The sequence below is a fragment of the Podarcis muralis genome, chromosome 13, assembly GCF_964188315.1.
Source record: "Podarcis muralis chromosome 13, rPodMur119.hap1.1, whole genome shotgun sequence".
NCBI lineage: Eukaryota > Metazoa > Chordata > Lepidosauria > Squamata > Lacertidae > Podarcis > Podarcis muralis.
Genome location: NC_135667.1, coordinates 39,965,318 through 39,990,775, shown reverse-complemented (window position 1 = coordinate 39,990,775; position 25,458 = coordinate 39,965,318). Strand labels below are relative to the sequence as shown.

General features: G+C 44.4%; 1 protein-coding gene and 1 long non-coding RNA gene across 9 annotated transcripts in view; one reads left to right on the top strand and one right to left on the bottom strand.

Annotated features, from left to right (window-relative positions):
• Positions 1-440: 440 nt before the first annotated feature.
• Positions 441-2,365, bottom strand: LOC114583690 (uncharacterized). Of its 3 annotated transcripts, XR_013390458.1 has the most exons (3): positions 2,118-2,362; positions 1,549-1,741; positions 441-658 (listed from the first exon to the last, which is right to left on the bottom strand). It is a non-coding gene; the product is annotated as an uncharacterized LOC114583690 (long non-coding RNA). The 3 variants fall into 3 exon arrangements; XR_013390456.1 differs by having other exon boundaries at positions 441-1,741; positions 2,118-2,365; XR_013390457.1 differs by lacking the exon at positions 2,118-2,362 and adding an exon at positions 2,002-2,111 and having other exon boundaries at positions 441-1,741.
• A 207-nt stretch (positions 2,366-2,572) lies between these two features.
• TLK2 (tousled like kinase 2) overlaps positions 2,573-25,458 on the top strand; it is a 38,219-nt gene continuing 15,333 nt past the window's right edge. The window contains exons 1-11 of one of the 6 annotated variants that reach the window (XM_028705024.2): positions 2,573-3,013; positions 8,015-8,097; positions 12,390-12,461; positions 12,922-12,991; positions 15,056-15,099; positions 15,440-15,535; positions 18,984-19,151; positions 21,276-21,371; positions 23,031-23,123; positions 23,571-23,681; positions 24,718-24,854. In XM_028705024.2, coding sequence (XP_028560857.1) covers positions 8,017-8,097; positions 12,390-12,461; positions 12,922-12,991; positions 15,056-15,099; positions 15,440-15,535; positions 18,984-19,151; positions 21,276-21,371; positions 23,031-23,123; positions 23,571-23,681; positions 24,718-24,854 — 968 coding nt within the window. In that variant the 5' untranslated portion in view covers positions 2,573-3,013; positions 8,015-8,016. Of the gene's footprint in view, positions 3,014-3,045; positions 3,243-3,437; positions 3,459-3,961; positions 4,029-8,014; positions 8,098-10,199; positions 10,277-12,389; positions 12,462-12,921; positions 12,992-15,055; positions 15,100-15,439; positions 15,536-18,983; positions 19,152-21,275; positions 21,372-23,030; positions 23,124-23,570; positions 23,682-24,717; positions 24,855-25,458 lie in introns of those variants that run through there. The other 5 variants (XM_028705025.2, XM_028705026.2, XM_028705023.2 and 2 more) reach the window with 5 other exon arrangements.

Sequence of the window (25,458 nt, the reverse complement as noted above, 5' to 3'; positions counted from 1 at the left end):
AGTTTAGAAAATTACGTTTCTGTTGTTCGTTGACAGCATTTTAGTCTTATGTCTGAACCCTAAACTATGGCTAGTTTTAATTATGGTTTAAAGAAGCCATTTTCATAGTCCATTCTTTGAAGTTGACTTTTTTCAAGCAAACTAAAGATTAACACAGTCCTTAAAATTTATTCAGATTTTGAAACTGGTTAATCAAAAACAAATAAAGGCTGCTAACCGCCATACCAGAAGAGAGAGATAAGCCTTAGGCTCACCTAGTCATTCCTTCCACAAATATACTGTGGCTTATTGTGATTCCAAATGGGTAACAGTGGTTAGCTGAAAACGTAAGGGAAACGATTGTGTCCTCTTTCTGTCTGCATTAGTGGAGATGACTGTTCTTGCACATACTCTCAGGGGGTGTGTCATGGGCAGGTCAGCAATAATTCACACGGTGTCAATGAAGTTAACTCTTTATTCAAAGGGGGTAAAAACAAGCTCAGAGAGCAGGCCTAGCGAGCACAACAACTCTTCCCAGTAGATCTTGCCCCGATGAGTCAGGTGTGAGGTCCCCACCTCCCCAAGTCTCCTTTCCCAGGTCCTTCCCAAGCAATCATGGGTTCCTACTTCTTGTCTCTCATTGCTCCATCTTCTTCATCTCTCTGCATGTTCTGGTAGACTGGGGAGAGAGGAACTGGTCGCAGCAGGAGGGGGAGACCCCTGGCTTCTTCAGCAGCCTGCCTCATCTCTGCCTCTCCTCTCTAGCCGCCTCTTCTGCCACTGGTTCTGGACTGCTCTCTGCCACAGCCTCTTCCTGCTCACTAAACCCTGTTGCCTCCAGCTTCTGACTCCTCCTCCTCCCAGTCTGTTCCCTCTTCTCCCTCTCACCACTCATCATCATCATTCCACCACTAATCCCCTGGCCCTCAGCCCTAAGGGTTCCCTTGGGGGTTCCCCAGCTGGTGTCTCCCACTACTGCTCTGCATCCAAACCAGTTCATGACACATACTTAGCACTGTGTGAATTCCTCCATTAGCTCAAGTGTGGGAACCTTTCTACCCTGAGGGACCAGATTGTCATCTTCCCTAACCCCCGATGGGCAAAGTTTGACAGGTGGGCAATGACATCAGGTGACCTTTTTCCCCCCTTGCAGAGTCTTCAGAAGCCCCACCGAAAGCACCATTTGACACAATCTTGGACTGGTGCCAACAAATACCCAATGTGGGTGTGGCTTGGCCAAAATGGCCTCAGGCTAAATGGGGAGGACTGGGCATTCCTCATCCCTGCCTTAGCAATAGCTTTAAACAAGCCACTGTTTCACAATTATATCTGAATCCCACAAATTAACCTTGTCTTGCATTGTTGGGCTTTCTCCTGGATCCGGCAAATGAAGAAGCCACACACACAAACCCTTGTCCTTTGAAATACACCCTTTCCCTGACATCCCAGCACCTCCACATGCCTGCTTGCGATTCAACCTGGTTTTCCCCCATGATGTCTACACCTTTCCCTGACACTTTCCAAGGCAAAACACCCATCCATCTCCCAACTAATCCTGTACCCACTTACCTGGGAGCAACCTCCATTGAACTCACTCTGATCGGCTTTTGAGATACATCATCATGTAAAGGACTGTTGTGAACTACTAACCACCTCATGCCTTTTGTACACCCGCATTTTCTCCTCCGGATCAAGAAATCCCCCACATTCTCACAAATCAGCCCAAACGCTTCCGCGTCCTTCACTTCCTCCCGCAATGCCACTGATGAAAAAACACACCGGCTGAACTGTGTATATAATCGCCTTGAAGCTTCCAAAGCACAAGAACCCCCCCCCCCTCTGCAAATAACACCCCGAGACACAGACCCCCATCCCTTTGGAGACAAACCCACTGCCTGCACCTGACCACAATGCAAAAAAAATACCCACCTACCTTAAGTCCCTATTATACAAAGGCGACCACGCCCCCCTCTTGAGTTACAGGCGAAACACCTTCCTCTGTGTACCCCAACACCCCCTCGCCCAGTATATGGGTCCATTCTTCGTTTTTTCTGCGACCCCCAAGAAGGAATGAAGTCTCCATGCCATGACCCCCCCCCCCTTTGATGAAAGCTCTGACTCAGCAATTATTTTTCCACCTGTCAGGCCGGACACGGTCCTGGATTCTGCAACAATCCCCACGTGGGGGGGGGGGGGCTGTCCATCCGCCTTTGGCAAAACCTGGTGCCCGCAAATAAAGCAGGGTTAAATAAAATTTAAAAAGCCACATGCAATGCAATGCAATGCAGCCCAGGCCCTCCCATCGCCCCACCCCGAGGTTTTTAGCACCTCCTTGCACTGACCTCTCCCCTTCCCCCAACCTTTTTCTCACCACCACCGACTCAACCTCCCCCCCCCGCCGCCCCACCTCGCGCACCGCGCACCCGCACACCAACCTCCCACCCGTGCAAATCTCGCGAGACAACACGTGCTTTCACAAGTGGTCCCCCCCCCCAACACCTCTTCTCCTTGCACCAATCGATCCGGGGGCTGGGCTTAAAAAAAAAAAAGCCTAAGTAAAGGGGGGGCGGGGGAGAAGGGGGTGTATAGGCGAGAGCTGGGGGGGGGGAGAAAAAGTGAAATGTGGGGGGGCTGCCCCGCCCCCATTGATCGCAACTTGCAACCAACCCCCCCACCTGAATAGCATTTTTGGGGGTAAACGCCCCCCCTCTCCCACCCACCCATCCCTAATCCCGTCCTCGGGGGGAAAAGAGGAGGAGGAGGAGGAGAGCCCCAACCCTCTCGGGAACGAGGCTACCTTGGCCGGGCGGGGAGCCTACGCGAGGCCGGGGATTTTACGGCCTGCCTGCTCGCTTCTCTCCCTTCTCGGTCTCCGCCGAGAGGGCGCAGCAGGAGCAGCTGCTCTCCCACCGCCACCTTCCTCCGGTGATCCCTCCTTCTCCATCTCCCCGTCTTCTCCTTGGGGCAAAAAAGGGCCCTGCAACCAACCAACCGGCTGGCCCAGGAGCGAAGCCCAGCCGAGCCGCCGCCACAGGTGAGAGAGACCGCGCGTCCCGGGCATCCCTTGCCTCGGCCCCACGTTGCGGACGGGCTCTGCGGGAAGAGAGAGGCTCGCTTCTCCCCCGCCGCCCTTCCATCCAGGCCGTGGCCGGCAGGCGAGCGGGAGAGCAGGCGAACAGGCCGGCCTTCCCCTGCTAGGCCTTAGGAGGGTCGGGGGAGAGGTGCAGCTGCGGCGGCGGCGGCGCTTTCCGAGGGAGGAGTAGGTAGGCCTTGCAGCTGGGGCTTCTCCTTCACCCCCAGCTCCCTTGCCGTTACACTTGGTGACATTTTATTTCTTGGGGGGGGGGGGGTCAACGGTCTGTGTAGGCCTCGCCTCCCCCCCCCCAGTCCTATCGGTTGCTATAGCAACGCCGCGGAAGAAGGGCCAGTGCGCCCCCCCCCCGTGTCCCAACCTCGGGAAAGGGGCCCGGGTTACTATGGTAACGTTGTGGGGGGACGGACCCATACATGCCCCTGTAGGCCTTGGGGTGTGTGGGTGTCTCATATTACTGTGGGGTTGTTTTTATTGGGGCGACGTGGGGGGGGTTGGGGGGGAGAGGTAACGCGCGTGGTGGCCGTTCTCTCGTGTAGGCCTCGAGACTGGCCTACGTTGCCTAATTAGAAGTTGCAAGCCCGGTGGGGGCTTAAAATAAAGGGCGAGTTGGGGGGGGGGCTGGCGAGCGCGCCCGGGCTGTTGCTATGGGAACGTTCTGGTCGGTTGGGGAGGGGGGGCGGAAGAGCCTCCCTCTCGCGTGCTGGGTGGGGTGGGGGGGGGCTCCGTTGCCTTGGTAACTTCCCGTGGTTGGGAGAGGGTCGCGCCCACCCGTGTCCGTGAACGGGGCGCGGTGGGTGGGGGGGCGGCCGGGCCTAGAGGTCTCAGGTGCCGAGCCTCCTTGGGCCTGGTCGTGAGGGGGTTGTTTTGTTTTCCGGTCAAGGGGAGAGTGAGATGTCAGCGGCCTCTGGGGACGGCAGGCCCCCACGGGTGGGAGTCGCCACAGCTGGAAGTGTGGGTAGGGGTTGTTATTGCTTTTTAAAAATAAAAATAAAAATGGGGGGCTAATAGGTTAGCAGGGGTTAAAGCAGGAGGGGAAAGGGGTGCTGTCACTCCCCATTGGAGTAAAAGAAGTGGTCCCCATCCCATAAGAACAAGTGGGTAAGGCTTGGAGTAAGGTTGATGGATGCTTGCCTGGGTGTCACTTGCCTGGGTGGGGAGAGTCATTGGCTCCTGTTTTAACTATTGTAAATTCCAACAAGGTGGTGGTCTTGGGTCCTCTCTTGAGGGGCCATCTCTTGAGAAGTCAAGGATAAAGCGAGCGGGATTGGAGGTTACAAAGTGAAATAAATGTGCCCGCTGGAATAGCAAGAAGTAGAAGTCAGGGCGAGGGGGACACTCAATTGAGGGACGTATTCGTTTATCATTTCATATAATGCCACGAAACAACAGTTTGTTTGCTTTATCGTCATTCTGCACACATACATGCTTGAGAGATGCCCAATTCCCACTTCAGGGAATTTAACATGCCTTGAGGGGAAAGTGATCAGAAGTCTGTTTAAAACATGCACAAATGCCTTTCTCAGATGCCCGCCCACTTTAGGGGTTCAGAAGTCCCTGAGGTGACAAACCCACCTTTGTGTGGCTGCTTTAAACTTGAATGCTTTTAATAATTATGAATGCTTCATTATCTTCCCAGCTGGTTCCTTTGTAGCTTATTGAGTTGTTTTAGAAGCCTTGTTGGGAGATTTTGGAATGTTTATAAGCGCACTCGATTACAACCATTTTCTTCCTTCTAATAGATGCTATGATAAAAAAATAAGCCTATTTGGACGTCCCATCACTTGCACTGATATGTATATTTCAAAGTAAAGTGTGGCTAAGGTTGTAGCCGTATGGTCATATTGTTGACATGTTCTTCAGACTATCACCAGCAACACTACAGCACTGCCGTCTTATTTATCTGTTGCAAGTCAGAGATGGGGGACCTCTTGCCATCCATATGTTGTTGGACTTCAGTGGAGTTGTCCATCAGCCCTAGCCAGCATACCAGTAGTTAGAGATGATGGAAGTTGTAGTGCAACAATATCTGGAAGGCCATAGGTTCCATACCCTTGCTATAAATACATAACTAGCCTTTCCATTTTAAAATATTTCAGTGGTTGATAGCATGATAACAAGACTATTGAACAGCTAAAAGGAGGTAGCAGATAACAGATAGTAAATACAGTGGTACCTCGGGTTACATACGCTTCAGGTTACAGATGCTTCAGGTTACAGACTCCGCTAACCCAGAAATAGTACCTTGGGTTAAGAACTTTGCTTCAGGATGAGAACAGAAATTTTGTTCCGGTGGCGCAGCGGCAGCAGGAAGCCCCATTAGCTAAAGTGGTGCTTCAGGTTAAGAACGGACCTCCGGAACGAATTAAGTACTTAACCCGAGGTACCACTGTAAAATGCTAAAGAGAGATGGGGAAATGAGGTTCCCTGGGAAGGGAGTTTCAAAATCTGGGTGCAGCTGTATCCCAGCCAAACACAACTGCGATGTTGGCAGGATTCAGAAGAGAGTCTCCCCAAAATATCTTAATGAGCGGGAGAAAGCAGTCCTTTAAGTATCCTGGCTGCTGTTAAAAACTCCCTGACTAGTGATTTTTAAAAATGCCACTTGATGCTTTTTCTTCTGCTGCAGTCTTCTAGAAAAGTGATAATGGGGACAAAATGGAGAGCAAACAGAACAACTGACGTGAAGTCAGTAGCTGGTCCCCCCCCTCTTTCTAAAGGGTATTGGTGGTCTTCAGGAATGTTCCTTCTAAGCATGTGCTAGAGGTCCAGAGTGATTCAGTGTTTTAACTTTTAGTTGGGGAAATGAAAGTGAATAAATAGTTCTGGAAACAATGCCTTTGGAAAAGTATGAGTCATAGGGTCATATGCACTTTGCTTTTCTACTGTTCTGTCAATCAATTATTAAGTAATTGCTCCGTTTAGGGGCTATAACACTACCTGAACCATAGTCTAGGGTTATGGGAACTGGCTTGGCCTCCTTCCTATCCTTTGACACAATCGCAAAAAGGAGATTGGAAGTTTCTGCTTTGGCATTGCATATGAACCCTAAACTATGGTTAACTTTATGCTTTGTGGAACCAAGCCATCTTTATAAACTATGGCATGAAGTTGGTTTTTTTCCCCTCTTACCATATTTAAGATTAAACATAGATTCTTTTAATTATAGTTTAGTATTGCCTCTGAGCCAGTCTGAAATGTTTCCAGAACTCCCAAGAACTCTTGCTATACACATACGCTAGCTCTGTTAGTAGAGCATGAAATCTTTAATCTCAGGGTCATGGGTTTGAGCCCCATGTTGGGTAAAAGATTCCTGAATTGCAGGGGGGTTGGACTAGATGACCCTCGTGGTCCCTTCCAATTCTACAATTCTATTATCTGACCCATGTTGTGGCCTCTGTTTCTGTTTTAGTGTTTGGTTGCGTACCCTTCAGCGGTCAAGCTCATGGTAGATCTGTCTGGGAAGATGCTAAAGGGAATTGAAAAGAAAACAGACCTTTGTTATCCATAAATGTTTTCATTTCTGTGATATTTTTAGTGTAACTTTTGAGGGGTTGATCTAGAAATTGCAGGGTAGAAGAATGCATGGTCAAGGATCTATCTCTACACTGAGGAAATGACTGTTTTGCCTGCAAACGCATATGTATTATTTCTGACTTTTGTAAACAGGAATGAAATATTGTATTAGCTATATTTACTAGTTAGGTTGACAGTGAACTTTTTGAAACACAATACGTTTGTTTCACTTATTTGACTTTATTGTTTGTGTATGTTTAATTGTTTATAATGGACCAGATATTGTTAACCAACTTCAGAGGAAAGTTACTAAGAGTGGCTTCACATGAACGCAGAGGAGAACCCATCAGCAAACTGAAGAATTGTGCCACACTGATGGAGGACCAGAATCTCCAAGATACAATATTCATAGGAAAATAGGCTTCCAGTATATTTACAGTCGTACGTTGGTTGCCAAACGCCTTGGAACTCGTACATTTCGGCTTCCGAACAATTGAAAACCTCCTGCAGCCAATCAGAAGCTGCTTCTTGGTTTTTGAATGGTTCTGGGAGTCGAATGGACTCCTGGAACGCATTCTGTTCGAGAACCAAGGTACAACTGTATGTGGAATAGAAAGGCCAGCCCCATGTCCTGTTCTCCATTAGTGTTTTGATGTGAAATGTGGTTAATGAAGGGAGATTGTCCAGTACTTTTGAGCTGCCAGTAGAAACACATGTTGCTACTTTGGCAGAGTGTGATTTGCAAATGTAGTATCTTCAGTGTTCTCTTGCTCTTCATAGGAAAGCATGGGATAGCAACATGTTTCTCAGAATGAGGAATATATTAGGGTCAAACAGGTCCTTCAGAAATGAACATACCCAGTCCTGTATGTGTGATATGGGACTGAAGCAATTAAAAATATATATAGTGCTTCTCAGCATGTTAGCATTTGCCTTTTCTCTTTTTAGGAGTAGTGAATTGTTATGCATTTTCCCTTACAATCTCAGCTTCTTGATTCCTGGAGATCTTATGCGGTTGCTACTAATGATATTATGTTAAAAATGCTTGTTCCACGGACATTTACTAGGGTGAGAGAGAAAGGAATTTTGGGTATCCAAACTTTGCCCTTGATCCATGTGGAGAAGGATAATTAAATCACATTCACTTGTGCATAGTAAGGGAAGAGTAGTTAGTTCATACACAAAGAAACCACCCAACGATGCCGGGAATAATTTTATTGGAGAAATAAGAATGTTACCCACAGTTCTGGTTATAATGACACCATTTAAAACAACAGTGTTGTATCACTATATACCCCTTCATGTTTGATTGGTTAATGCTATTAATATTTCCTTATATTAATGTTTTGACTTCAACCCAATAATGGCAAGCTTTAATTATCTCTGCATTGGATACTTATACACTGTGTTGTCTATCATTCTTGGCAGATATGATGGAAGAATTGCATAGCCTGGACCCACGACGGCAGGAACTGTTGGAGGCCAGGTTCACTGGAGCTGGCGTTGCAAAGGTTGGTATCAGCACAGCTCACTGACCAAAAGCATGTGCACACTCAGTAACCTTTCATTTGATGCTTGGTGGACTTCTGATAATCTAGAGTGTCAACTTTTGGCATCTTTTGCTTGCTGTCATAGGGATGGAGAACACTCCTGAAGCAAAATGTATGTATGACCTCTAAATGTTCAGAAATCAAACATTCTTCGAAAATAATCCGGCATTTCATGACCTCTGCAGCTTGTTTTGGAGTTGATGTGAAAAGTTCATAATATATGAGCAGTGAGCATTAGTAGAAATTGAATGCTTTTTATCAGTTGAGTAATGAACTTATCTGGGAAGCTTGAGAAGTTACCTTCTCACACAATGCTAGACATTCCTATGACTAAAGTTTCTTTTCTGTTCTTCTATGAAGTATCTGCTTTTGGTAACTTCTGTCATTCTTTGTTTTAAATCCCACATCAATGTTGATGGCATTCTCTTCCATCAGCCATCTCCAGTTCTCTCAGGTTTCTTCTGTTTTCACTAGCATATCATAACATCATCCAAACTAAATGTTCAAGACTGAATTGCTCTGTGTTCCATCTTATTTTTATGGATGGAGTTGCATGTTGAATTGGTTACAATAATGGGATCCTGACATTCTTGGGATTCTTAGAAAAACAGCCCTCAGCGACAATAACAACTATAATTGGTTTTCAAAGTGCCTCAGGTTTTATAGGTGCTTCGAAAAGATTCAAAAACTACAACCCCTGCTCTTGGTCTTATAGTATAATGCAATAAAAAATAAAAGGAAGAGGCAACAACAAAATCAAAGGTAAACTGGTACCAGTTCTTCATAGTTCTAAATTCTTACAGTAGATGCAGATTATATAAATGCAAATGTTGGTGAAAGGTGAGTGTGGTAGTCCTCTGAGGCTAGAGGAGAGCCTGCATGCGATAATCCTTGGGTGGTACTCCTACTCAGAATAGATGCATTGAAATTAATTGACATAACTAATTTAGATTCATTGATATCCGTGGGGCTAATCTGAGTAGGATTTAGTTGAATACAACCCCTTGCTATCTGTGTGCTTATCCATGACAGCTGCTACTCACCCTAGGCAGGTAGCAAATAAGTCTGTGTTACATAGTTCCCATCACAGACATGTTGCTAGCCTGCTAATAATAGACTGGAGCAGGCATAGGCAAACTCGGCCCTCCAGATGTGTTGAGACTACAGTTCCCATCATCCCTGACCACTGGTCCTGTTAGCTAGGTGTCAGGGAACTGCCATCGGAAGGACAGGAGGTGGAAGGGCTCACAGAGGTTGGGAGAGACGTAGCAGCTGAAGAGGGAACCAGCAGGGGGAGAGAAGGAGCTCCGAGGGAAAGTGAGTCGGAGGGATGGCTCAGAGACACTTCCAGGGAAAACAGTGGGGAGGTGTCAGGACCTCCTATAGGGACACCCACTCCTCGCCGGAAACTGTCGCGCCGAGAGTCCAGAAGACGCGTTTCCGTTAAGGAGCTTTTATGCTGGAAGAGATTCCGTAAGCGCCCACTGTTGGATTCTGCTAGCGACTGACGGAGCCATGCTTAAGGGGCTCCGTTATGGACAGAGGTTTGCGGACTTAACCAAACTCTGAGGGACTAGGATTTTACGCACAAGCAGCTCATCATCCCATCACACTAGGGATGGTGGGAGTTGTCCCAAAACATCTGGAGGGCCAAGTTCACCTATGCCTGGACTGGAGGATTGTTGAAACAAAGTTTTTGTAGACCATATTTGATTTGGAACTGTCATCACTCGCTTTGGGTTTCATTAAGTTTGATTTTATGTGCAGCCAAGTTTAGCGTATTCATTTTTGCTCCAGTAAATCTTGTCATGAGCTTATCATTTGGCTGTGCAGTATTTCAAGAATTTTTTTTTTAAGCTCGCGTCTTGGGCTTTCTTAGTGAAAACATTTAGGGAATTAATAAAACAAGACAGTCTTGTGGGCCCCCCCCAAAAAAAAAACCAGCTGGGAATTGGGGGACAATCAGGAATGTCATGCAGTTTTGGTTCACATGACTGCAATGAAGGTGGAATTGGCAATGCCTCCTTACCTCTTTGAGGGACAGTTTCTTATCTTAATTTTAGGTCTAATTTTGAGGTCCAGGTTGCTCCACTTCAAAGAAAGAAAGAAAAAGATTCAAATTCCTGAGATGGCTAAAATGGTACTACTTTGGTATTTTATTAATAATAATAGTGTATACATTTTGTTGTTATTATTTCAACTTATTAGTTGCTTGGCAGTAAAAAGTCTCCAAGCAATTTACAAAATGAGAAAGCAAAATGCAAAGCATAAAATCAGAAAAAAGAGCAATCTATTGCAGTAAAAACCATACAATACAAACAAATCTAATAGAGCATCAGCAAAAAAAAGTACCACCAATAGACAGCAATATCATCCTCATTTGCCAAGTAGCTGGGAGTAGAGAGATTTTACCTGGAGCTGGAAGGGTGTTAATGATGGCAGCAGGTGGGCATCACTAGCAAATGTTGAACTTAACACAAATCAACTTAGCCACTGTGTGTGTTTTGGAGCTTCATGTTCCTTTATGTATTTATTCTAAACTTCTTCAAGGGAAATATGATGAACTAAATCCCCCACTTTCTTTCAAAGATCTCATTGCTGTTGGTTCATGTGTATAGGCTCTCAAGTCTTTGTAAATCTTCTGTTAATAGTCTGTGCGCTGACTTGCGTGTCAACATTAACCTTACCTTAACAATTAAATTTGCCTACCAGATCCATCTGAGACTCCCAAACGTAAAACATTCCCATGGTATTACAGAGGTCTTATGGGAAAACTTCACGTTACTAAAAAATACACAAATTGTTGTTAAAAAAGAGATGTCCACCATCTTTTGAAGACTTTAATGAATAGGATATGGTTGGTGAGATAAGCTTTTATGTGTGAACTGAAAGGGAACGTAGGGAGAACTAGCCCTATTTGCCGAGCCGAGCCTTTTCCCTGATGTATTAATCTGCAAGAATTTTTTGGGTTAGTTATGTGAGGCCCTCATCTTGGATCTGAAGTAACATAGTCAAGACACAAGTATACCACCTGAGTGGAGTTTAAGGCCAAAGTGTTTCTCTGCAACCAGAAGGACATTTTTATTTAGTGCTTGGGCATCTGGTGCAGTTCTGCTGTACAGCTTGTTGTGTAATTGTAGCCAATTCTTCCTTGTATATAAAGATAGGAATTGGCACTTAGGTGAGAATATTCCTGTTGCTTGAGACTCCTGTTGGTAATGGGAGACATAGGTATTTATGCTCTGATGGCTACGCAGAGATTAATGTTTTTTCGTTTTCGCAGGACCACTGCAGGGTCCTTCGTTTTTTGTGTATCTATTCTCAGCATAGATATAATAGGCATGCCACCTTCCTGTTTGGTGTACTGTTTGATCTTTTTCTTTTAAAGGATTTGATTTGATTTTAATATTGTATAATTATTGCATGGCTGTAGCCCATCCTGCGATCTTGTAGTAAAGGGTGGGCAAGAAATCTGTTTAAATATATAACACCCTTCCCCCACTAGGAACAGATGGCAGTGGTGCCCAACATAATGTCAGGATGCAAGTGTCCTTGTGTCACCAGTGCTCCTTAAAAGCTTTTACATCAGTTTTTACACAAACAGGTTTAACCAAGTAAATGCAAGTTTTGTTTCATCCTAAGCTTATAGCATGGGGAGGCAAATTAAAGCCCGGGGGGCCGGATGCACAGTCACCTTCTAAATCCGGCCCATGGACGGTTCAGGAATCAGTGTGTTTTTACATGAGTTGAATGTGCCTTTTTATTTAAAATGCATCTCTGGGTTATTTGTGGGGCATAGGAATTTGTTTATTTCCCCCCAAAAAAATATAGTTGGGCCCTCCACAAGGTCTGAGGGACAGTGGACCGGCCCCCTGCTGAAAAAGTTTGCTGACCTCTGGCTCATAGTCTTCGGTTCAGGTGGTAGGTACCCTGGAAATACTTTTTGCATCCAGTACCAGAAGCGGATATGGGAAGGGAACTGCACACGTGCAAAGAAACCAGGAGCTAGTTAGCACCAACAGAATTTCCTGTGATAGGTTTTGGCACTATGCTGTCCAGCATTAGAACTGAGATTTTTGTAAATGCACCAAAGAAAGAGACTATTACTTTAATTTCTCACTTGTAGACAGTTCATTGCACTGAAAAGGGATGCAACAAATCTGAGTGTGTGGGTGGGTGGGTTGCTTTTCTGGGGAGTTATAACCATTTTCCGCAAAATAAATATACTTTCACTTTTTTGTCTATTTTGCCAGGGGCCCCTGAACAGTGAATCTTCCAATCAGAGTTTGTGCAGTGTGGGCTCTCTAAGTGACAAGGAGCTGGAAGTAAGTGAACCTGGTGTTTACTGGGCAGCCTGTCCTGGGGTCAAACCAGAAGATACCTGATTACTGTCAACTATGTGAAAATAGTCAGGGTTCCATTCCAGCAGTAGAAAATATGCCACCTTTTGGACTCTCTAATTCCCTGCTATGCAAATAGCCTCAACAAAACTCAAACAATTTAGCCCTCGGGAAGGTGCAAGGCAGTGATCTTAACTCTCAAGTGCTTTGCAGTCTTCCTTAATGGAGTTAATTCATTTTTGGTGTAATACTTGCTGTTAGTGGGGGTGCAGTGGTCACTGATTTCATGTTCCATGGTTGCATTTAAAACTATCAAAGAGGGAAAACATAACCCTCTGTATTTACAAACTGAGAAGTCTGCCAGGGGGTTTTGAATTTCATAGTGTGCTTTGATGCTGATATATCTGCAGAAATTGATTTGGGATTTGTTTTTCTCCCCCTTAAGACTCCAGAAAAAAAACAGAATGACCAGCGCAACAGGAAGAGGAAAGGGGAATCCTTTGAGACCAACCAAGGTAAGCTGTGCTTTAGGCCCCCTAATTAAGATCTCCAAACATTCAGTAATGAGCACAGTTGTTTGAGAATTCTCTTTTCCCTTGATATCATTGAGTCTGACTCAAAGGTGTATTGGGCAACTTGTTATGATCTTGAGCTTCGAGCAGCACCCTTCCCTTCAGGGAAAATTTGCCGTCTGCATTATAAGACAAACATTTTTAGTCCTGAGGCGGTCTTATTGCGATGTTCACCTGCATCTGTTTCACTACATGCACATGTCACATTTGGGCATGGTTTTCCAGTGGCTGCTTGGCAAAGATAGTCACTTGCAGTGATCACACATCTCTATCACACATGATTTTCACAATACTTGAGGCACTGAAGTAAAGGTAAAGGGACCCCTGACCATTAGGTCCAGTCGTGACCGACTCTGGGGTTGCGGCGCTCATCTCGCTTTATTGGCCAAGGGAGCCGGTGTACAGCTTCCAGGTCATGTGGCCAGCATGACTAAGCCACTTCTGGTGAACCAGAGCAGCGCACGGAAACACCGTTTACCTTCCCGCTGGAGCGGTACCTATTTATCTACTTGCACTTTGACGTGCTTTCGAACTGCTAGGTTGGCAGGAGCTGGGACCGAGCAACGGGAGCTCACCCCATCACGGGGATTCGAACCGCCGACCTTCTGATTGGCAAATCCTAGGCTCTGTGGTTTAGACCACAACGCCACCCCTGTCCCTGAGGCACTGAAGTACTTCCATGTAAAAATAATAATGGTTGAAATAGCCCTTAGGAATCCATCAGAAGTTGGTATATTGGAGAATGTAGACCTAAATTGTGAGGAAGAGTAAAAAATTTCCCTTTCTGATGTTTCCTTTCTTAAGTGGTCATTTTTGTTGTTGACAAAGCACCCAGAAGCACCTAATCCCAAGAATCATATGGAGCAACCTTTGCATAGTCTGGAATCGTGGCCCATACTGATGACACTTCCTTCTCAGGCCCCATTATGGTTGCTCCTTGTCCACCCACTTCTACCATGCCTTCCCCCATCCATCCTCAGTTTCTTTTATGTGCCTCTTCCAAGAACCTTTGCACTCATGCACATACATTCTTTGAGCTCTTGTCAGTTGTACCTCCGTTGCCACTTGCTCCTTTTGCTGTTCTGTGTGTGCTCACATGCACACATGTCTTTCTCCTTTTCTCCAACATGCTTTTGGAGGAGCGACAGAGAATCTTCGAGAATAAGTGTTGCATTTCAGATAGTCCCTTGGTAACCATCCCCAAACTGTGTCATTTCAGAGGTTGGTCCTAATTGGTATTTATTCTGCATCAACACAGAGGCTCTGTCTCATTCTGGTCTACTACTCTGACACACACCATCTGAAGTGTGAGGAGGGAGTCCTCCTAAAATGTAGCTGTCATTTACATGAAAAGTACATGCACAATTCTCACTTAAAGAAGGAAGCCAGCTGTGCAGGATCCTTTTTTCCCCTCACAGAAAACATCAACAGTCTTACATGTTAAGAGGAGCAGAATGCTACAGCACATGGATAGCTGAGTCTGGAAATCCCCTTATACAGTGGTGCCTCGCAAGACGAAATTAATTCGTCTCGCGAGTTTTTTCGTCTTGCGGTTTTTCGTCTTGCGAAGCACGGTTTCGGAAAAGTTTTGGAAAAGCTTCAAAAATCACCAAAGTCTTAAAAAACCTCAAAAAAGGCTACCACACCGCGTGCTATGAGTTGCTCCTTGAAGTCAAGTCGCAACTGTATTAACGGTTTTAAGAAAAAGGAAACAAACTTGCAAGACGTTTCCGTCTTGCGAAGCAAGCCCCTAGGGAAATTCGTCTTGCGAAGCAACTCAAAAAACCAAAAACCCTTTCGTCTTGCGAGGCATTCGTCTTGCGAGGCATTCGTCTTGCGAGGTATACCACTGTAATAAACAGGCACATCCATAATCTTTGGTACTACCCAATTCACTTCTTATCTCGAAACCAAGACAGTTTTTAAAAAGAAAAATTAAACCCTGAACCATGAGAGTATTTTGATTTTGAAGGCTTAATACCACCTGTTGTTTTTTTCCCCTTCCAGGCAAAGTCACTCCAAGGGGACATAAAATTAGTGATTATTTTGAGGTAAGCCAGTTTTACATGTAACTTTTCAGAAAATGATGTCCTTGCAAATTCTTTCCATGTAGGTTAGAGACAGGGACTCTTCTAAATAATATGTAAACATCTTAAAGAGGGAGGCCCTTGCAGTTAAATGGCTAAATTTTCTAGGGAACTGTCTTCTTTATATTTTTTAAATAGTTTTAGGGCAAAAAAATCCAGATCTTAATTGTAGCTGTTCCCTTGTGTGCATAGTATTATGTGCCCCAGTTTCTATGCACCTGTGCAATGTGCTTTGCTCTGTGAAACTTTCACAGTGTTTCCATGAACTTACTGGTCTACTTTTTTTGTCCCCTCCAAATTTTAGTTTGCTGGTGGAAGCGGTCCAGGAACAAGTCCTGGAAGAAGCGTGCCACCTGTTGCACGATCATCGCCACAGCATTCCTTATCAAATCCTTTACCTGTAAGTATTCACTTGAAGGGACAGAGTGTGGGCTTTTGTGAGTAATGTGGCACCCTGAAAAGGGTATCATTTCTATATATTGTTTTATTAAAGCTCATTTTGAGCCTTAAATTTAAGCAACGTTTACAGTCCTAATAGGTGGTGGTTCAGAAATGGTAGTAATGCAAAGCTCCCAGGGTTCAGGTGGTGGGATCTGAATGCTCCCTTTAACATTTCCTCTACCTAAATTCTTACTCCTGCTGTCTTTGCTGTCTATGTCTAACCCAGTGTTGGGCTTTGTTTGATTTAGGTGTGTGTGCAGTAGCTAGGCAGCAGGTAATCTTCAAAGGAGGAGGCTCATACATATGAACGAGATGTGGCAGGAACTATATTTCTAGAAGAGTGAAGGCCAATCAAAAGTTGAAAACCACCATGACTCAACATTTCAAGGGCATAGGGCAAGATAGAAATCTTCTTAGCACTGCATTTCCTTCTCCTGCCCATGTAAAATTTAATGGCAGTGTCTATTATCCATTGCTGTAAATAACTACACAGAAATGGCAAGTGTGTCCACCTATGTGTGTGATTTTGTCATAAGGTAGCTTGAGCTAGAAGTACCATTACTAATCCTAGGACAAATAATTTAACAAAGAGGTTTGGTCTGACCACATCACCACACCTTTCTGTGTCTTTGCAATTTTTTTTAAAAGGATTCTAAATTGCTCAGGAACAAGTTTTAGAAGAGGCAGATTAGGGAAGTTATGGGTTTACACCAGAGAGGAATGGGAATGGGACTACCATGATGGCAAATGGAGGTAGATATGGAGGCAAACTAAGATATACAGTGGTGGGGAGTGCTTGTTACATCAAAGCCCTTGCTTCCTCTGCTTTGCCTGCTATGCTTCAGAGTCAGGGGTTGCCAGTCAGCTCACCTGGTGGTGGTGGTAACTGCCAAGTCTGTCCAGAATAAAACATCTGTTGTCCACAATTTAATAGCAGGGGCTGAGTTGGCATTCATAACTGAGAGCTGGGCAGATGAGCTTGGTGGCCCTGTGCTACTGCAGCTACGTATGTCCACCTGGGTAGTTGCTGCAGCACCATTAAGGTCAGAGGAGCGGTGAGGGAGAGTCAGAATCATCCTCACTAGGAGGACAGTCCACACTGTGTCTGAATTTGAGGGATTGTTTGTGTGGGCGGAACAGGGATTTTGTTGGTGTGGCATCCACCTCACTGTATTACAGCCTTCCTAACTGAGCTGACAAAGGTAATCTGAGATGTGGAAAATCCATGGTTCTAACTATGGAAAGGGGGCATACAAATAAAATAATGGAGGTGGGGGAGGATGACAGCTCCTAAATTGTGGAAGTCCCTCCCCACATAGGTGCAGCTGGCACCTTTCTTGGATATGTTTTGTTGTACAGTGGTACCTCGGGTTACATACGCTTCAGATTACAGACTCCGCTAACCCAGAAATAGTGCTTCAGGTTAAGAACTTTGCTTCAGGATAAGAACAGAAATCGTGCTCCAGCGGTACAGCAGGAGGCCCCATTAGCTAAAGTGGTGCTTCAGGTTAAGAACAGACCTCCGGAATGAATTAAGTACTTAACCTGAGGTACCACTGTATGCTGAAGTCGCACCTGTCTAGTTGTGATTGTAATTTGTTTCAAACTGTTTTTGAGCTGCATTTTATATTGCTGTAACCCACCCTGAAACCTTCTGGTAGAGGGCACGTAATAAATCATATTTTTTTAAAAGATACCTTAAAACCAAATCTAGTACTTGTTTTTACAGTTTACTCAGCTAGAAGAATTGAAAAGGAATTGTTTGCTACAACCTCAATTGCACATTTATCTTCTGCAGGATATAATATTCTCAAAAAGTAATTCTGTACATGTAAATAGTGAGCAAGCATGTAATTGTCATTTGCATGCGTGTTGACAAATGGCAGGGTCAGCTTTTAACTTCATCCTTTTTAGGAGGTATGGTGTATGTTTTTCCCAATGTTGTATACATGTATCATTGGAAGGATGTCCTGTTTTCTGTTTTTATAGGAAACATTTGCAAGATTTGGGTTTGGTTTTTTCAGGGCCCAAGCTGAGCATGGTAGAGATGAGCACACTTTACTGGGTCTAGACGATCTAGCCTGGACTAGCCTCATTTCCCCCCTCGTGGTGAAGTGCTGATCATGCTTGATGTTCATCCAAGCTTATTTCCCTGTATCTGTGTGTCTGTATAATATGCCTAGTTTTTGTAAGAAGCGTTAGAGCCAATCAGAAGCAGTGTTAGAACAAGGAACAGTGAGCTGTTGTTCCAGGCCCCCCTCTAGAATGATAGGGAACTTCAACTCATGTCATTTGAGAGACAGAGGTATGCCACGCTATCTCAAAAACTACAAGTCCCCTCCTGTGCAGGCAGGAAGTGTGAACAAGGATGTGGCAAACAAGAAGCTCCATTAAAATTTGGGTGCAGTGGTAGTCAAGTAATGCTGATAGAATTTGCAGGTTCCCAAACATATGAGAGTAAATAGACCCCATGTCATTTCAGCGTATAGGAGAACTGGCAATAGTACTAGACGTCATTCATGAACAGGGAAAAAGGACTAAAGCATATTTGTTAATGCCCATGAACCTAGATCTGGCTGTTCAATCAGATCAAGCAACCAGAGATGTAAGACAGTTAAGCAAAGGGAACTAAAAGAAGCTGAATGACACCAATCAACCTTACGTGTTTTAAGGAGTTGAGGCCTTTCTATGTCACTTCTTCAAAAGAGCCAAGTCTGCAGGCAGGGTGTGTGTGTGAGAGTGAGAGGAGGGCCCATGTTGCAACTTTGCACCAACCTAGAGAAATTATGCTTGGCAGTCTCTTCCATCATGTTGTGATGCCTTTTCCCCTTCTGTTCTCATTCAATACATAGAGATATGTTTTGCCTGGACAAGAGGAGACTTGGGTGGGGGCAGAATGTGATAGCAACACTCCTCTACCTGATAGACTATTCTATTGGAAAGGGTAAAAACTTGTTCTCTGCTGCCACAGAGAGCAGGACAAGATCTAACAGGTTCCAGTTAAGAGAGGGTACATTTTGGTTGAACATTGGGAGCAGCTTCTTAACAGTAAGAGCAATACAGCAATAGAGCTAAATGCCTGTGGTGTAGCATTTGGAGGAGAGGTGGTTGGGAAGCCTGTGAGTCTGAGGCTCGATACTTTTCTTCCACCTAATACCATAGGTTTCCATTGTGCCCCAAAAGGTGCAAAGACATCAGGGACTGTGTCTTTTATTTTCCTAGTAGTAATGGGGCCGCTTTTGGTAGCTAGATCACACGCTTCCTTGCTCCCTCCCATTGCTTCTCCTCGCTGTTTCCACGCTGCCGTATTTACTAATGCATGGATCAGATTTGTTATCTATGACCCTACCTTTCCCTCCTTCTTTTCTCTTCAAAGTATCTTGTGGTTTTCTTTAAATGTATTACAGCGGCGAATGGAGCAGCCGCTTTACGGGGTAGACAACAGCGCAGCCAAGGAACTGCAGGAGGATCACTCTGCTCTGCCAACGCTGGTGTCGGCGATGCTGGCGAAACAGCGGCTAGAGGGCGAGCAGCTGGCCCAGAGGGGTGCAAGCCTCTGTTTTCCATTTTCTTCGGTGAGCATGGTCTTAATGGCCACACCCAAGGGGGTCTGAATGGGTCTGACATGGGTGGATAGCATCCAATCCCCCCCACACATCTGTATGGCCCCCTTATTAGAATGTCAGTTTTCTTTCTTTTTGTTCAAATTCTAGTCCTCAGTGGTTGCAGCTTGTGACACCAAAACAGCTAAAGGTTTTAGCTTTTCTTTTTTTCTCTCTAGGAAGTATTCTTCCCCCCAAACCCTACTTAACTGACCCCACCTTGAGGTACTCCTTTCTCTGGGGCCTCTTCTCCCTCCCATTTTCCTTGCTTTACCTCTCTTGCATCCCTTCATGGTGATGAAATGGAGCTGCCCATTTCTAAATGGAACACAAATTGAAGTTCAGAGAATCACAGCTTTTCCAGTTCTCATGATTTGAAAGACCAATATACTAAAGTTTTGTTTTGTTTTGTTTTGTTATTTAATGGTTTCATCTTCAAGATATGGTAGCATAGTCAATTCTTTTGCAGGAGTGGCTCAGTGGCCATCACATGTAAGTTCGGCATGTTGATTAAACTAGGAAGTAGCAACTAAAATGGGCAAGATGGCTTCCAAGGTAGCTCTTGGCTTTGAACAAGTTGTGTGCTCCTTTACTCTGACAATTACATCTTCAGATTGTGAAATGTAACCTAATCTTATTTAGAAGGCCAAATGCTTCAACTTTAAAATGTTTATTTCTCATGATTCACACACCCCTCTTTTCTGCAGTGTCTCCTAAGATTCCACATTGAAATGCATCCATAGAAAGAATCTGTCAGCTTGTACAGGCTTATTAAGTGCAAAGCAAATTGCATTTCTAGGGTTGTCATTCGAGCCTCTTAGCTCCAGCAGCTAAATCTTTGTGTCACTGCCCCAGACCCCAGGCATTTGCCAAAGAAATGCATTCATGACTTTACAAACAATTCATTTTCTTAAAAGCATTTTGGCTCTTTCCCTGGAAATGATCTCTAATGTGCTTTTTAAATCATCTTAACTGTAGGTTGGGTCCAGATGTAGTTAGTTGTTCATTTTGTCCCATTGCAATCGAGGGGGATTTAATTAGTCATGACTAGCTTATCCCATTGATTTTATGGAAATAAAGTGTGACTTAATCTGGACCTAGCCCCGTGCATGTGATCAGACAGACTTTGAAACATAAGAACATAAAAAGAGTCTGCTAAATCAGGCCAGTGACAAGCATCCTATTCTCACAGTGGTGGAACAGATGCTTATGGGAAACCAGTAAGCAGGAATCAAGCACAAGAACACTCTTCCCAACTGGTATTTGGTAGCATTGCTGCCTCCAACAGTGGAGACCATAGCCATCACGGCAAGAAGCCATTGATAGCCCTGCGCTCCATGAATTTGTCTAATTCTCTTTTAAAGCCCTTGAAGTTGGTGGCCATCACTGCCTCCTGTTGGAACTGCATTGTGTAAAGAAGTACCGTATTTTTTGCTCTATAAGACTCACTTTTTCCCTCCTAAAAAGTAAGGGGAAATGTGTGTGCGTCTTATGGAGCGAATGCAGGCTGCGCAGCTATCCCAGAAGCCAGAACAGCAAGAGGGATTGCTGCTTTCGCTGCTCAGCGATCGCTCTTGCTGTTCTGGCTTCTGGGATTTAGAATATTTTTTTTCTTGTTTTCCTCCTCCAAAAACCAGGTGCGTCTTGTGGTCTGGTGTGTCTTATGGAGCAAAAAATACGGTACTTTCTTTTAATCTGTCCTGAATGTTCATTGGATGTCCACAAGTTCCAGCGTTATGAGAGAGGGAGAAAAACTTTTCTCTGTCCACTTTCTCCATGGCATGCATAGCTTTATAAACTTCTTTGATGTCACTGGTTACTCGCCTTTTCTGTAAAATAAAAAATCCCAAACACAGCCACCTTTCTTACTAGGGGAGGGAACCTGCAGCACCCTGGCTCTATTACTGCCGATGCTAATTCTGTTTCCTTGGAAATATGAAACCTGCTGCCTATCAGAATTGACAGCACTCAACTAGGCAAGATAAGATTGCTTTCTTTAACCTTAGGTAACAGCCGGGAAGAGTGTGTGTTTGACATAATGCTTTGCCATCCTATTAATTTACAGCCCATGTCCTTCATTTACTCCTTTTCTTGCAGGCCCAGCAAGGCAGCCCTTCTTCAACGGGTTCAGGGAACACAGAGCATTCCTGCACCTCCCAAAAACAGATTTCCGTCCAACATAAACAGACACAGGTATAAAACCGATGAACAACATACTGCAATGTCTGTGTTGTATCTTGCTTGAGTCAAACACATATCATTGGAGAAATAATGGAGGGCAATGGGGTAGTGACATAGCTATGCCAGAAGAAGGCTGGTGTTTATTCCATTATCAGTTGTTTCCTTCTAAGTGCCTTCAGCCTTAGGGATATTGTTGGCTTATTCAAAACAATGTGTTTTGGTCAGCAGATTTCCAGAGGAGATGCTATTTTTCTTGCCTCCAGCCTCCCACCATTGTCATGTTCTTCTTTTACCCCCCAGTGGTAGACAAAGTTGTCTTTTATTTTGCTGTTCATTTGTTTATTTTAAAATGCTTCTGTCCTTCAACCCTGACTCCTTTTGCAAAATGGGTATTCATGGTGCATGCTGTCTGAACAATTCTGAGTGCTGTGATCTGCATCTGGCGTTTCCAACACATGCAGCACCATCCCCAAAAGAAAGAATCTGCCTGCACATGGGATTTCCATGTGTTCTTCAAAATTCCTATTCATACTAAGAGGCTTCTGATCAGGGCAACCATATAAAACAATGGCTTTCAAACTTTTAGGACCCTTACACATGGATTTTTCTGCTGAGGATCCCATGTGCATCTGTCCCTTTAAATTGTAGATGAGTCTGGGATGTGCAAGGGGGGGGGGTCCCCAACCTTTGGGGCTACACCATTGCACTGTGGAGGTGAGACAGCTGCCCAGAACTCATCCTTCTGGTTATATAACAGAGGGGGAATTTGGTATTGGTGGATAAAGCTGCCTTTCAGGGAAATGAGAATCCTAGATTCTGATCTTCTCATTGAAGACGATAGGATCTTGTGAAACCCAGCCGTGGTTTCAGTTTTTAAGATTTGTGGCAGTGTGGCATTTTGAAAAGCTGATCAACCGAAAATAGGTAGAAAGAGACCAATACCCCCTGAAAGTTAGGCTGCTTTTCTGAGGGGAAAGTGGCTTGCTCAAAGGCACACCATTATGTATGGATGTAACACGCTTTGGGAGGAGCGTGATTAAAATGTTCATAGGCAGTGTCTGCAAAAGGCATGTCAGCTCCACACACAATCCTACCCACCTTGCCTCTCATACCCTTTATAGATTTAGTGTGCTGAGCGACAGTGGTGTGATTCTGTTTTCCCCACAAAGTTTCAGGGAATACAAACTGCCCTAAGATAGAGGTGGGGAACCTGCAACTTTCCAGATGATGGTGGACTACATCTCCCACCATCCCAAACCATTAGCCTTGCTGTCTGGGTTTAATGGGGGTTAACATCTGGAGGACCACAGGTTCCCCGGCCTGTATGGCTTGTCGCTTGCTTTTCCCCCCATGACCCCGCATCATTGGGATTAGAATGGGTTCTGCCAGCTTTGCTGCACTTGGGAAATCTCAGCCCTTTTCCCCCCTTAGGGACTAGAGAAAGCTTTTTTGACAGATGTGAAAAGATTTCAGCTCCAGTTGTACCATTTGCCTGATGTTTCGGTTTGCTTTTCGTAAGGGAAAACATTTTCTCCATAATTTTAGGTTGTTCCATTCATTGGTCACGAAGGAACAAAAGACTCGTGTTTGACATGCTTTTCTGTCCCTAAAACACCCAATCACCTTTTGGGTCATTTTTCACATTGAGCTCTTTCCTTCTTCCTCCTGCAGTCTGATCTCACGGTAGAAAAAATATCTGCACTAGAAAACAGTAAGAACTCTGACCTGGAGAAGAAAGAAGGCAGGATAGATGACCTATTGAGAGTAAGTACACCTGTAAACTCTACTAAAAATAATAATATTTTTTTAACGCATAGAGCGGTAATGTAAAGTGAGAAAATGTATCTATAACATAGGGAACTTGTTAGTATAATGGGATTAAATTGTAGGTGGGCTAGGATTTCTTGAAGCACCCAACCATGTTCTTGCAGAACCCGATTATTCCAATGAAGAATTTGTTTTCTATTCAAACAACCTTTTTTTTTTTTAAAAAAATAATTATTATGACTACACTACTTAATACAAATGTGAAATGACTAAAATTCCTCCATGGCCCAACAGTTGAACACTGTGGTGCCTTCTATGTTCTCTGGTACTATATTTTGACAACTACAGCATCTTCATCATTTCCCTCTCTGCCTGCATGCCGTTCAGGTGAGATTTTGGCTGTTCTCTGTTTGGCTACCTTCTTAGCATTACTTCTATTTTCAGGCGAACTGTGACTTAAGGCGACAGATAGATGAACAACAGAAAATGCTTGAGAAGTACAAAGAACGGTTGAATAGATGTGTGACAATGAGCAAGAAGCTTCTTATAGAAAAGGTAAGTTTTGGCTTCCAAATTGCCCTTTACAACCTTCTCGCCTTTGCCCTCTTCTCTCCTCCCAGCCCTTCAGTTCTGTGCATTTTGTTGCAATTTGTATCCTGCTGTAACTTGCATACTTGGGGGTATTGATGAACACATTAATTGGAGTAAAGATTGCACAAATGTACTGGGCCCACGAGGACATTGTTTTATCATATTCATATGGGCATGCATTCAAAGGTATATTATACTGAGTCAGATCGGCTTGAGTCCACCCTGGCACTTTCTGCAAAACACTTCCTCTGCTTTTGAGCTACTGTCCCCCTCCAAATTTTTATTGTAGTATAACTACCACCATCTTTTGTGAGCATTGCTTTTGAGTATGCCCCTTCCTAGTGACCTCCGCTATATCCTGGAGACCCACTGAAAATCCTAATTCAGACCTTGTCACATGGAGGTGCATTTAGAACAAATGCTTACCATCACCAAAAGTTATTTTTGGGTTGTGGAGTCAAATTTGTAATGACATTTACAACACTAGAGAGGTGAGCAGTGAAACTTGCCAAACCTCAAAACCAGGCTGTGTTGCATCAGGAAGACAGTGTGGCTTGGGCTGTGACGTTTATTACAGTGGGGTAGCCATTGAGAACATCTCTTGCTGTTTAGAATTAATGCATGGATAAAGAGCCACTTTTTTTCCTCCTTCTTCAGCTCTGGCCTAAAAGGCCCTGGCTTGAATTGTATTCAAAAGGCTGTAAGCTACCATTCATTTTCATGGAATCTCCCATTTTGTTCCCTCCCAGGCATATGCATGCAGCACTTTTGGTTTGAATGTGTGTATGTAGCCCTTTTTCTTTCTTTACAAAGAACCAGTTGCTAAGCCACATGTAAGGGACCAGATGCAGGCCACAGGTTTGCACATGACAGACTACTTTCTACACTTAAGGAGTGTTAAACTTTGCATCATTCATATTTTCGGTCCTCATTGACTGACTAGCAGTGTGGTGAACCCCAGTTGTAGCTGCGTTGATTCATACTATCCTTCTCTCCCTAGTCAAAGCAGGAAAAGATGGCATGTCGAGATAAGAGTATGCAGGATCGGCTGAGACTGGGTCACTTTGCTACGGTGCGGCACGGAGCGTCTTACACTGAGCAGTGGACAGATGGCTACGCTTTCCAGAACCTTATCAAGTAAGTGCCGTAACTGCAACTTCTGCCTTTTCTCATGGCGGCAAAGTGTACAGGCAGTTACTTGACTTGTCCTTTTCACGAATCCATATGTAACTAAGGTGCTTCTACAAAACGTGTACATTTTTTAAAGAACCCTGTTTGCCAGGACTCAGGGCAGGTGACATACTTAACAATAGGGTTGCCATATCTCCAAAATCCGGACAAAGTTGTTAAATTGGTTTTTTTGGGCGGGAGGGATGTACTTTGCTAAGTAATAGTATTGCTGCACAAAGCCATGAGCTGTAGAACTGCATATACAATAACACATCTTAAATATATGTTGAGATACACCTGTATTTACCACTGATCAGTAGATGCCCCAGTAAACACTGCCTCATGAAGAGGCATTCTAACACTTAAATATACAGTATTATAAGGGTGAAAACCAGGAGTAGCAGGTGACAACCTGCAGATTTGGTAGAGTAAGTCAAGGAATGTGCAGGCCTCCATCACACCTTTATAAAACTTGCCATTGCCCCCTTCCTGATAGAGTGGTATTCATGTGATCACAAGAGTTGCATCACTGTCACTTGTCCCAAGTTTTATACATTGCAAAAATTCAGGG